Source organism: Triticum dicoccoides, chromosome 5B, assembly GCF_002162155.2.
Source record: "Triticum dicoccoides isolate Atlit2015 ecotype Zavitan chromosome 5B, WEW_v2.0, whole genome shotgun sequence".
NCBI classification, from domain to species: domain Eukaryota; kingdom Viridiplantae; phylum Streptophyta; class Magnoliopsida; order Poales; family Poaceae; genus Triticum; species Triticum dicoccoides.
This window is the reverse complement of record NC_041389.1, coordinates 53,580,645-53,594,732: the sequence shown is the minus strand read 5'-3', so window position 1 is coordinate 53,594,732 and position 14,088 is coordinate 53,580,645. Positions and strand designations below refer to the sequence as shown.

Genomic DNA, 14,088 nt, shown 5'->3' with positions numbered 1-14,088 from the left:
GAACACTTTTATATACTGCATCAATCAATATTTCTTAAAACTCTGAACATTTTAAAACTTATATAAGAATTTAATGAAATATAGAGAAAATATAAAATTAATTTCATAGTTTTATTGAATATTCATATTATTACATGAATATTTTTGTAATTTTTAATTAAAACATATGCATAAATTTAAATTAATACATGATTATTTTAGGATGCATATTATTTTATTTATATGTATATTACTTAATACATGATATAATTTACATATATAAATTCTACAAATTTCTTTAAAAACAGTGCAAAATGGGCATATTTATATTGTTTTAAAGTATAAAGACATTTTACTCTTTCTTTAATGCATATTTTTAAAATAATATGGAACAATTTTGAAAGTCATTTTTTTCGTTGGTATGTATAATATATCTACTACAAGAATGATTAAGCATTTTTAATACTGATATTAGAATTTACAAACCCTTTACAAATTTCTAATGCAGAAAAAGAGGAAATGGCAATGACAACAATGATTAAGCAAATAACCTGCATTGACGGCAGCCCATTTGAGCTCCAGGAGCGACTTTGTTCTTGTACATTACACAGGAGTTATGTAATGTATCCCTAAAAAAAGGAGTTATGTAATGTGAACGTGAAGACATGATCGGTGGAGTGGTTATAAACGGTTTGTTTGCTGGCAATGGTTTGCGTGTTCCAGATCACTGGTTCATCTTTTTTGCTCTAATTTTCGTATTGTACTAGCAGGTCCACTACACAGGCGGGACCTACTGGTCATAGAGGTAGAAAAAGAGGAAATGACAATGACAACAAGGGCTTTTGTGTGAGAAATAATAAAAATTGGAGGGTGTTCTTTGTGAAAAATGGGCCACACGCCCTCCTTTTTGCCTTCCAGTCACTGATAGCGGGACCCACGCCTCAGCACTGCTTTCGTATCCAAACTCAGTTTGCATTTTATTTGTACACCCGGGCCAAGTTTTTACACTAGTTCGATGTATGCCGCAAGTTCTAGCACCAAAGTGACCATTCACGCCAAGTTCTAGCAACATCGGTGTAGTTGACTCTTTTAAAACTGCTATAGAATTTGAAAAAATACTAATAAATTAAAAAAATGTTTAGAAATTGAAAAATAAAAATAAAAAAATAAAATAAAAAGGAAAAGATAAGAAAAAAAATGATGAAAAATAAAATTAAACAGGCAGGAAGGTTTCAGAAGCTTCTTAAAACAAGAATGAGAAGCTTCCTAGCTACAACGAATCGAAACTTTTTCTTCCTAGTTGTTCCCTCCCCTAATGGGCTGATCCACAACAAAAGGACATAACACGTGACACAGGCCCATAACTAGACAACCGTGAAAAGAAATGAGAAACGGGCCGGACCAGCCATCGCTACACAAGCTAAGTGAGGCGCTGCCACTAAAAAAGTGCCAAGTGAGGCGCTCCTGCACGAATCGTGACGAGTTTTCTGATCGGACGGTCTAGGAATTGAATTGACGAGTGAGATATAGAGTAGCAAAAACCGATTTATTTTTGCATCTGGCCGGGACAAAATTGGTAGTATATCTCATATAAAACCGAGATCGCACCAAAAGAAAAAAGAAAACAGCGGTTGGTAGGTTGGTTTCCTGGAAGAAAATCAGAGAAAAACTGCGCCGGATTGCGCCGCCACGGCGACCTCCGAGTCGCTCCCTGGGACGACGCCAGCCACCGGACCGCGCTCTCGAGCGAGAGGGATCGACGGGTCCGCGCTGAACGCCGGCGCTGCCGCCACCGCCTTCGCGGCTACCTCCGCCGCGTCGACCAGCCCCCCGAAGATGCCGGGCCCCGCGAGGACCTTCCGAGAGACTCCTGAGAGCTCCACCGCATCCACGGCTTCCACGGAGACGGCGGCCCCCGCCAGGACCTTCGCGGAGACGCCCGACAGCTCCACGACCTCCCGGGAGACGGCGACCCACGCCAGGACCTTCGTGGAGACGCCCGACAGCTCCACGACCTCCCCGGAGACGGCGACCACCGCCAGGACCTTCGCGGAGACGCCCGACAGCTCCGCGGCCTTCCCGGAGACGCCGCCCCCCGCCAGGACGCCCCCAGAGACGGCCGAGAGTTCCACTACGTACAGGCCCGCCCCCTTTCAGGGTACGAATCACAAATCCTTTCTGTCTGTCGGTTCTTTCTTTCTTTCTTGCGGATCTTTTAGCGCTTTTATTCTGTTTCAATAGGAGAAAAATAGATATTCATGTTTAGGGATTGAATATTTTAGGGACATCTCCTGGAGATCGTTAGCTCAGATGCGGTGCATGTTCCTTTCATGGTTTAGCCTTGAGAAACCGCTGTTAGACTTCCGATTGAATAGCTGGACGGAGATCTTGCACACTACGAGAAAACCATCAAGCGTATCCTCTTGCAGTGTCTTCGCAAGGACAGTGTGGTCGAGGATCTACTCCAAAATCAGATAACAAACTTGCTGGATCGGTGTAGGGATAAGACTGCAGAGATCCGGCATTCGAAGAACGTTTGGGCGATCCTGGCCCTGGTAATGTCGGGAGTATGGAAACACAGGAATGCGGTAGTATTGGATCGTGTTCTCACTCGCTCGGGGCTGTACTCCATAGGTTGTGAAGCGGGTATCCTTAGGGCAGATTGGGATGTTTTCTTGGGGGAAATATCCGGTTGGATCCTAGTGAGTAGTAGTTCTAGGTTTTGGTAGGCATAAGTTGAGCGGTTGAGGTGAAATTTTTTAACACCTCCATGTGGATGGATGTCTTACCCTCTTATCTTTTTTAATACAGTATGTATGATACACATGCTTGTGCGTAATCTAGAAAAAGGTAATTTGCAGGCATACTAATGTAACAGCTTATTGGAGCCAACAAAGTCGCATCCATGGATGATATGTTACTGATTGGCTGTATAGAGATTATGTCCTTTTGCTGTAATTCTGTTGGTAGATTTAGTTTGTTAGATGAGCTGTGAATTAGGAGAGATGAGAGTTTAGCGGCATATATATGTTAAATTCCAGGGTTGTATCAAAATCACATTACATAGTTGATTACTATAACTTTTGAGACTGTTTAGTTTTATTTGTCGCCAAGAATGTGAACCTGACAGATGTCTATTTAATGATTGATGATTACAAATAACAGATGAAGGAGTGTCAGGTATATTTGTGCTCTAATCTTGCTAGCGATCGATGTGTTTTTTTTATTATAGTTGATGCCACTCTGTTCATTTGTTGATTAATTTTGTGTAAAGGGTTCTTGAGTTTTGATTTGTAACTCCATGGCTCTTCTTGAAGAATTCAGGAAATGCATTAGTTAATGTTCCCCATATTTAGCATTTCTGACTGAAGCTCATAAAAAATGTAACTAATTTGATTCAGTTTCACTGAATGCAGGGAGCAACTGGGCACTCAACCTTGCACAAACTGGGGCAAGGATTGAGCAGTGTGGCACATATTTAGGATCTTGGGAAGCATATCTGAGGGGCCGCAGTGAATTCTTGTGCCAATTAGCAGATTTCGTGCCTGAGAGTCAGTCTCCGACATTAGTTGCTTGGATGGCTGGGGCTTGTGGTGGCTTGGGCAAGGCCTTGGGCCACATCGCGAACATGGTGAAAGGCGCATCAGGTTTATGCTTGCTGGTTGGAGGCGCCATCCAGCGCATCATGGAGAGGCAAGAGCTGGGGATGGGCGCTGGGCCGCAAGGAGATGTAGAAAACCCATCTTCTGTTCCAAGGCTAGTGGTTGTGAGCTCACTTGAAGAGGTTTGTTTCGTGTTGAGCGATGCAGAATATTATTTATGTATGACGATCTGTGTGTCATCCTAACTGGTTTGTTTTGCAGCTGGAGGAAGTATTGAGTGAATGGAAGGCAGCGATCACCGCGCTATCTATTGATGTGAGTCCAGACATGCCCTTCAGCACGGCGAACGAGTGCTTTGAGCGGCTTGAGTTGGATGGCTTGCAAGCGCTGAATATGATTCAAGCAGGCCAACATATGAAGCTAAAGCGTGCTGAGTACCTGCGTGCCCAGACGCAGCAGGATGCTGGGGACATGAGCCACAGCGGAGCACCAGTGGCCCCGGGGACATGAGCCCCAGACCAGCACCGGTAGCATGACTTGCGACGAAATAGATACAGTATAGAAGAGAAGGTAGCACTTTTTAGAGCTAGTAGTATGGATGCTTTACATAGGAGTACTGTGTGCGTTAAGTGGGTTTGCTAACTGTTTGACACCTACGATGTGTGCTATGATCGTGCACACGGATTTTGCTATCTGTGCTCTTAATCCTGCCGTCGACACATAGAAATAGTTTGGAAGGTATGAGCCAGCTTCTAGATTACTTTGAAGGTGCTGCTAAAACTCAGTCGACTGAGTTTTTAGGAAGTCTCAGTCGATGTCTTTGACCATTGGATTATATTCAGTTTTGAGATCTGTGAATAGCTGCTTTTCTTGTGTTGTATAGGCCTCTTTGAGTGATGCGACAGGCCCATTGTCTTGTTTTCTTTTCTTTTCTTGTGTGCTCGCAGCAGCGCCATCTAACGAACTGGCGCTCGCAGCAGCGCCTTGCTGGGCCGGCACACGTGCCAGCGGACAAAAAATCCTAAAAAAATTACAAGACCAGGATTAGAACTCATGCCGTTTGCTTCTAAAGCTGCTCGGCTAACCACTAGAGCTAACATTGCGTTCTGTTGTAGCTTGATACTCCCTTTTAGTACAAAGTTGAGTCATCTATTTTGAAACGGAGGGAATAGTTATTAACGACGATATGGCTTGCGCGGTTCCAAAAAATGAAAGTTCACAGATGGAAAAAAAGTTCGTGAACAAAAAAGAAAAGGCTCACGTATTCAACACAAATAATGAAAAATATTCACGAAATTTCAAAAATATCACAAATTTAAGAAAATTTAGCGAGTTTGGAAAAAGTTCACGTGAATCAAAAAAAGTTCAAGAAAATTGAATAAAGTTCACTCATTTGAGAAAAATGTTCACAAATTTGAAAACAATTTCATCAATGTTTTAAAAAAGATCATCATATTGAAAGAAAGTTCATCAATTTTGAAAAAAGTTCATCGAATTTGAAAAAAAGTTCATTTGATTTGAAAAAGTTCATCGAATTTGGAAAAAGTTCATCGATTTTGAAAAAAGTTTATGGATTTTGGAAAAAGTTCTTTGATTTGGAAAAAAAAGTTCATCAAATTTGAAAAAAGTTCAACGAATTTCAAAAAAAGTTCATCCAATTTGAAAATAAATTCATCGATTCTAAAAAATTTCATCGGTTGTCAAAAAAGTTCAACGATTTTAAAAAACACGCACTAAAGAAAACAAAGGAAGAGGAGAAAAAAAAAGAAAAAGAATAAAAAAAGAAACTGAACTGAAGAACGAAGTCAAAAAGAAAAGAGCAAGCTAACTATTCACTCGCGGGCGGGTGCCCTGCTGGCCATAGCCATGCACGTGTTCGAATACCCGGAACGGGCCAGCCCAATTACGAACGCATGCAGGCGCCCGGTGGCGAACCCGCGCATAAGCGCCAAATAGATGATGACGCGGGTCGGTCCGGGCGACATGGGCGACACGGGCGATGCGGGCGAGGCGGATCCCCCTGATCGTAGATGGGCGGTGCATCTTGTCTCCGACCTCGCGATGCCGACGCTACTTCTCTTCCGGCAAGGCGTGCTCCTTCAACGAGGCGGCTCTCCGGCTCTGACGCTACTGGACGACCGCGGCGTGCGCGTCGACACGGTGCGAGTACACGATAAGGGTGGAATAAAGGAAGGTACACAAATTAGGTTCCCTTGCCACGTTGTTCTAGTGGGCAGGGCGCTAGGGATTGGAGAGGAGGCGTGGCGCGATGCGAGGATCGAGGTCAAGGAGGAGGAGGAGTGTCGGGAATGGCGGAGGATTAAAGCCGCGGCGAGATGTGGTGCGGCTATCCCTTCCCCATTCGACGAGATCCATCTCCCTCCCACACCACAGACTCGTGCTTCAACTCGTGAGATCCATGTCGCCCTAGAAGCCGAGACTCGAGGCGAGGGTGAGGGAGATAGCCAACAGCGACAACGCGAAGCTGATGGAGATCATCTCCTGGTTCGCGGAGGAGAGGGATCTGAAGGAGACGGCGGGGATGGCGTACAGGCGGCTCATGGAGGCAAAGGATTGGCGCCTCATGCCGACGGGCGGGCCCGTGGGTGCGCTCGGGATGTTGCTTTGGGCGATGGAGGAGTCGGAGTCCGATGACCCCAAGCTGGAGATGAAGTGAAGGGCGTTTCGATCTCGCCGCCGCAAGCCTGCGGGTCTGACGGAGTTCGTCGTTGGAGCTGTGATGGGCTTACCGGTGCCGGCTCCCGCGATGGTGGAGGAGAAGGCGCCGGAGGACCTGGTGGTCATCGCTACAGAAGAGGGAGGGAAGCCTGGTGCGAAGAAGAAGAAGGCGAGGTGGCCGCTGGTGATAAGGCGATCCCCGCGCTTCCCTCGTCGGTCGCCGCGCCTGCTTAGCCTCGCCTGCCACACGCGGGAATAGGAGACTCGCAGGTGGGCAGTCGCTTTTGGCTGCTCGCCGGTGAGGTCTCTGACGGGGAGACTGGGCCCTCGTCAGTGATGCAAGGTAATATCCCTTCCCCTAATAAATATCTTGCCGAATGTGATGCAGACATCTCTATTAATGAAACTGGAATGAACAAATAAAGTCGATTGGCTGCTAAGAATGGGGATAAGATTGAGAGCAGACCATGTTTTGGTCCTATATCTGGGGGGGGGGGGATTATTCAGAAAGGAAAGTGAGTTGGGGAGTTGATGACAGAATTAAGAAGAAAGTGAGAGATGTTAATCTGATTAAAACTATCGGGGGAAAAAGTAATGGGAATTATATGGTGCTGGAGCTGATATAGATTCTAGTTGCAAGATCGATCCAGATCTGATTAGAAGAAGTAGATATATAGCTGAAAAAATAAATTGCACAAATTATGTGCAAATACCAGATTTCTGGTCAAAAGATTGTGTGCATTTAGATAATATGGTTATTGATGGATGTCAAGTTTCAGTACCTACTAGAAGTATGGGCAAATTTGGTAATTTTCCCCCTTTTTGGGTGGAAAAGGAGCTGATAAAGATGGACCAACTTTGGGTAAAGGAAAAAGGGAGACGGGTTTTGGAAATCCGCTTTCCCAAGCCTTCCTGGCTATAAATAGTGCGCATCTCCTCTGCTTTGAGAGAGAGTGCGATCCCTTCGAGGAATTAGGGTTTCCCCTTCCCCCGCTGCCTCTAGGTGATAGAGAGAGAGAGAGAGAGAGAGAGAGAGAGAGAGAGGATGAACAGGTGGCCTGGAGGATACCAAGGAGGAGGAAGATTTAACAGGGGAGGGAGAGATAATTTCCAATACAAAAGAAAGGAAGAAGAACTTGACAAGTTTAGAGATATCTACCCAAACAATGAAAGGGGAGGTGGAAGATTTGGGTTCAGGGAGGAGACTGGGAAATCTAACCAGCAAGTGGATGAAGAAAAGAGGGGAATGGCAGATCTAAAGCTTCCCTCGAATTCCAAGGAGGAAGTTGGGAAGAAGATGGAAGATGAACAGAAAGCTAGAGAGCACAAAGGTAAAGAAGATGTGGTGTTGCCTGTTTCTTCTTTCGATCTGATCCAACATCAATAGTGGTTTCACTACAAAAAAATACACTTCCGTGATGATACGTGTTTGTTACAGTAGGTCGCGTTTTTTGTCATGCATGTACATCCATGACAAATTTATGACAGAATCAAGATAGTCATACCTGTGCTGTCGTAGAAGTGTTCCATGACATTACCAAAATTATCATCACGGAAGTGTCCACTTCCATGACGATAAATCGCGCGTCACAGAAGTGCTTTCGTCAAGGGTGACCGACACGTGGCATCCACCGTAATGGAACGCCGTTAAGCTATCGGGTCGGGTTTTGGATCCGATAACCCGTTAACAGCCCCGACTAATGGGGATTTTCCACGTGTAAAATCATCATTGGCTGGAGGAAACACGTGTCGGCTCATCGCTGGGACAGATGTCATCCACTCATTGGACAGAAGGCGCCTATGATACGTTGACACATGGCACGGCCCAATAGAGGCCCATTCCTGTGAAAAGGCCGGCCCGTTTGACTTGGTCAAAAGGTGGCGGGTCGGCCCATGGAAAGCCTGTTAACGGCCTGTTCGCATATAGCCCATTTACAGCCCGCTAACCCAAGGCCCGTTATTCCCTATTCGAATTAGGCCCAGTAGCGTCATCTGGGCCATCCAATATGATTCCAGCCCGTTTTCACTTTTGGCCCATGTATGGCCCATGATGTCTTTCGGCCCATATGAGGCCCTATGTAACTCTTGGCCTATTAACGACCCGTGATGAAAACTGGCCCATAATGAACAATGTATCACTTTACACCCATTAACGGCCCGTGGTGAAACTGGCCCGTATAGAACAGTGTATGACTTTATACCCATTAACGACCCATTATTCCGTTGGGCCGTTTCCAGCCCATGTTATCTTTTGGCCTTCTCAGAGCCCATTTATTCTTGGGCTCATTTCCAGCATTCGTTTACTTACGGCCCGTTACTATCATTTTCTGCTTGTGGGCCAAATTCAGCCCGTGGTTACAGTCGGCCCGTTTGTGTTCCGTTAATATGTTGGGCCATTTTCATAGCGTAATCAAATACGGCCTATTAACGATGGCCCGTTATGGTCGGCCCATGAACGGACGATTCCAACTCTAGCCCGTTTACGTCCAGAATGCGGTCTGTTTGGCCCATGTTTGGCCAATCGATCATACGGCCCGTATAAGGCCCATTGATGATACGGCCCATAGAAGGCCCATTGTTTCTATGGCCCATAGAAGGCCCACTGTTTCTACGGCCCGTAGAAGGCCCACTGTTTATACGGCCCGTAGAAGGCCCACTATTTATACGGCCCGTAGAAGGCCCACTGTTTCTATGACCCGTAGGCCCAGTGTCACTACAGTAAATATTAGCCCATGGTTATTGTGGCCTAGTTTTAAAAATAGGTTATTGCAGCCAGTAGCAAACCGCAGAAAAAGAACTGCACTGACTACAAGCAAACAAATAAACAAGACAACAAGGAAATAAATAAGCAAGCAATTTACACTAGGCTATCACTTACACATATTACATTCACTGAGCATCAAAGTTCGCCACCAGTGCAAATATAGGGAACACAACAGCATATAAATGCCGCAGCAAAACAAGTCCAGAACTGAAACCACTTCAGAAGAGCTCAAGAAACAATATCCTGGGTACCCATAATGCTGGCAAGATGCTTAGCAAGCTTATTAACTTTCTCTTGTTTGGCGCTTAAGTCCTCCAGCGCTTGCTGTTGCACCAGAAAGTATGCATCTGAATTCTGCAGGGACTTCCTCAGTCCTTCGGCTTCCTGTCGCATAACATCTGATCGATGTCTTTCAACTTGAAGTTGAGACTCAAGAAGTCGAACTGATTCGGGCAACGAGTTCGAAGAGCTGGTGCCAGCAGTGGTAGCCAGTAACTCGAACACTACATCAAGACAGGACTTTGGGTTTGTCTCAGTGTCTTCAATATAGTTTTTATCAGCTTTCTTAGAGACCAACAGGGATGTCTCACTATCTTGAACCTTATCTGCATTACTTCCTTTACCATTGCATAATAGGATACTCTTCTCTAATATTTTATCCGCGTTCTAAAATAGAAACAAACAAACACATCTCAGGTTTACAATGTAGTATATGAAACTCATTTTGGTAAACTAGTTCAGTAGTAAGGTGGACATGATAACAGCATGAAACAAACATATATCTATGTAGTATGGTCACTGTATGGTCTATATTATTCTAGTTTATGTTGCCAAATCAAGATAGATACAGTTCGAATCATATCTATTTAAGACAAAGCAGCATAGACAGAATATAAGTGTGGGAAACTACACAGCAATAACAACACTTGTAATGTGCATGGTATGAGAACATGACTGTTTATTCAATTGAAACTGAAATCAACATAGAGCAAGTTACAACAGCAAACAGCCAAACACGTTGAAGAAACAGGTTTAAAACATACCTGTTGCGCCATTGGAGTTCCAATTGCATCCTTCAAATTTGAAATTGGTTGGTATCAGTAAATACAGTGATGCAAGAGCAAAGTAGTATGAACCATAGCTACGGAACCTGACTTGAGAACAATTCTTCTTATGCTTTAAGCGTTGACTTCGGGTTCGGAGTGGTGGTCCTCGTGATTTGGGCACTACAGTTGCCTTACTAACTGCTCGTGTTTGGGTGCTCTGTGGTGGAGACGGTGCTATGTCAACGAGAACTAGGTGTCTATCTGCTGGGGTTGGGGTTAGAAGGGGTGTAGCTGGTTCTCTATCCAAGTGGGTAGGGGTACAATCTGCATGAGTGTGGGTTATGTATGGTGGGGCTGGTTCTTGGGCAAGTACAATTGTGGTTCTATCTGCATCGACAGGTAGCACGATCTTTTCCGAAGACCGTGTTTTTACTCCCACAGATACTGCCATCACTCCCTCCAATTGAAATGGTTGATAAGAAAGAAAAGTAATTGAATGTACAGACATTGTAAGATAGACAGGTGCAATGGATAGTAGGGAAGAAAACAGGGCATGAAATAATTCACATTTATGTTGTCTAAGTGAACAGAATAGCAGGACATAATTTCACATATATGATGGCTAATTAAACATGATAGCATGACACAATTTCACATGTATGATGGCTAACTAAACAGGATAGAATGACATACTTCAAAATATGATGACTATATAAACAGGATGACATGATATAACTATACGATGTGTCTATTAAAGTGGTTGGCATGCCATAAATCACAAACATGCCGTCGATGGAAACATGATAGCATGATATAATTCACGGATAGAATGACATAATTTAAAATATGATGACTATGTAAACAGGATGAGATGATATAACTATATTATGTCTTTAGAAAATGGGTTGGCATGCCATAATTCAGATACATGCTGTCTATGTAAACATCATGGCATGACATAATTCAAATATATGATTTATATACTAAGGAAGTGAGCAGAGGGCAATCGCATATATGATGTGTCAACTAAGGATATGGCATTCAATATTGTGTATATAATGTAAAAAACTAAGCATTGCAATACAACATATGCATTATATGAGTAATATAACCCTGCCAAGTTTGAGCATACACCTCAGGTGGATAATAGGACTGGTCATCTGCCTCTGAATCCTCCTCTGAAGAGCTATCTGTAACCAGCAAGATATCTGCTTCAGCAGGTAGCATTGTCTGCTCTGAAGACCTTGTTTTCACTCCAGATTTCTCGATCACCAATTCAAATGGCTGATGCACAGGAAGAGTAGTTGAATATACAAACATTGTCGACAAAAGCAATGAGAAATACAAAAAGAGGACGGCATGATATAATTCACATATATGACGCTTGCCTAAACAGCATGGCATTGCATAATTCACATACATAATGCCTTGCAACAAGATAACATTGCATAATTCACATATATAATGTCTTGCAACAAGATGGCATTGCATAATTCACATATATGGTAATTAGACACTAAACAAGTGGCATTCACACAAAGCATGTCTAAACTAAGCAAATGACATAGCAATGCAAGATACCATACGCAAAATATGAGCAACATAACCCTGCCAAGTTAGGGCATGCACCTCGGGGGGGGGATATGACTGGTCATCTTTCTCTGAATCCTCCTCTGAGGAGCTATCGGTAACCAGCAAGACATGCACTTCATTAGATAGCATTGTCTGCTCTGAAGACCTTGTTTCAACTCCAGATTTTTCCATGACCGTGCCGAATGGCTGATGCACAGGAAGAGTAATTGAATGTACTAAAGTTGTTGACAAATTTAACATGTAATAAAAAAATGATGGCATGATATAATTCACATATAAGATGACTGGCTAACTAGGGTGGCATTGCAAAATTCACATATATGATGCCTGGCTAGACAAGATGGCATTGCATGATTCACATATGCGATAAAGAAACTAAACAGATGGCATTGACACAAAGCATGTCTAAACTAAGCAGATGACATCTTTAATGTATATAGTAAGCAATGCAAGGAACCATATGCATGATATTACCAACATCAGCATGCCAAGTTAGAGCGAAGACCTCATGGGGTAAATAGGAGTGGTCTTCTCCTTCTGAGTCCCCCTCAGAACAATTATCTTCCTCTTGATTACGATCCAAAATGGGTGGAGGGGGGCTGTCTTTGCGCCCACCATGGAACGACATCTGCATGAAATTTTATTGCCACGCAAGGCTCGTCTCTTTTGCTCTACATGATCAGTTCCATTGTGTACAAGAACTGGCATGCATAGGAATAAAACATAGTGAGATTATGTAAGGAGTGCATGCACAAATCCAGAGTGATGGTAGCAAACTGTGGATAGACCCAAAACCAATGATAGCATGCAGATAATAGCTTTAGTTAAAAAATACAGATAATGGCTCCTTTAATATTTGTTTGCACCCAACATGAAACTCATAGTAGACACCAGAGATTAACCAGATAGTAGACAGATAGTACTAATTGCTGCCCCAATATGTACCCCACAACCATTTAAAAACTCAAGTTTCAGCATTAGTTTGGACCTGACTCTGAGTCTAATAGGTGAACACAACGATAATGTAGCATGTCATCATATTAAGCGACGCATAACGTAAGCAGACACGGAAGAGTGCGACCTCTCTTCCGGACCCATGTAGTCCTCAAGGTCATCTGCTCAGTTGATGATGGTAATGCAGTTGTCGTGGCTGCCGGCGGCGGGGAAGAAGATCTGAGACGGGAAAAGACAGTCTGGAGAGCGGATCCCTGCTGTGGTGAATCCTTCCATTATTGGAGCAGCTGAGCTGGGGTGGAACACAACGCCGCAGGAGCAGGACAAACCACACAAGGTTTTCTTCGACACATATCTGTAACAGAAGTAATTGAGTAAGGGCTTGTTTGAATTTGAGGATTCTAACAATGCAGGGATAGGAAATAGACAGGAATAGGATAGGAATGCATGTGCAAAACAGAGAATTTAAAAACACAGGATTTCTGCCAATCTGGGTGTTTGATTCACAACAATTGGAAGATCACAGGATGCAAAGAAGCATGGTGAGATTAAGTCAAACCACAAGAAAATGTACGGTTATAATGCTATTATGCTACTATCTCTTAGTCTTCTGCTTCATGAATAGGAATTTGAAAAGGAGGACACGTGAAAATTAAAATTCCTACATTTTTTCTTTCAAGGAGACACTAAAGGAACAAATCCGTGTGCTCAGTGGACAATATATATAACATGTAGAGTAAAAAAGAGATGCAACAAGTGTACAACCTCTTTGACGAAGCCATGTCGATCTCAGCATGATTGGGTTGGCCGGTGAGGATGCTCCGGCTGACTTGGCTGTCGGAGGAGGGGAAGAAGATCTTAGGCATCTGGAGATGGAGCCCGAGGTACTGCTCCGCTGTGATGGAGGGTTTCGTCGGAGCAGCTCCGGTGAGTTGTACAACGCCGAGGCTGAAGCAGGACAAGAGAGACAACGAACAACGTTAATCTGAGTGAAATTCTAATAGCATCTCCAATACATGACGTAAAATACATAACCACAAAGTGCTAGATGTAAAATACATCAGCCGCTCATCTCTGAACTTAACTGTCGAAATTGAACTTAACTGTCGAAACTGAATTTTGCTGTCGAAACTGAACGCACTAGCAAGGTGAGGCTACATGTCGGTCGACTGACTTTTTCATCTCTGTCAGTCGATTTTGCAGCCGTTGGATACAAATCAAGGGCCTGTGGTTCATCTTCAACCTCCACCCCCCTGAGCCGGCAGCCACCATCGGCCAAACAGAAGCCCCCCGCCGCCCGCGGCTGGCGGTGCGCCGCCCCGCCCGCCCCGAAAATACTCCCTACCGCCGGTCCGCCGCCGCCCCGGCCATCCCTCTAGGCCCCCCATGCCGAGCTTTTTCTCCGGCGATCCCCACGCCACCGCCCCGCCACCGCCGGCGACCACCGCCCCCATCCTGAACCCTAAGATAG

At 44.2% G+C, this 14,088-nt stretch overlaps 1 protein-coding gene across 1 annotated transcript; it reads left to right on the top strand.

The window, feature by feature from the left end:
• Nucleotides 1–1,617: 1,617 nt before the first annotated feature.
• On the top strand, nucleotides 1,618–4,325 carry LOC119307325. Its single transcript, XM_037583407.1, has 3 exons — nucleotides 1,618–2,137; nucleotides 3,396–3,763; nucleotides 3,843–4,325. The coding sequence occupies exons 1-3, from the start codon at nucleotides 1,816–1,818 to the stop codon at nucleotides 4,089–4,091; spliced, it is 939 nt and encodes a 312-aa protein (XP_037439304.1). The 5' UTR covers nucleotides 1,618–1,815; the 3' UTR covers nucleotides 4,092–4,325.
• The last annotated feature ends 9,763 nt before the right edge of the window (nucleotides 4,326–14,088 follow it).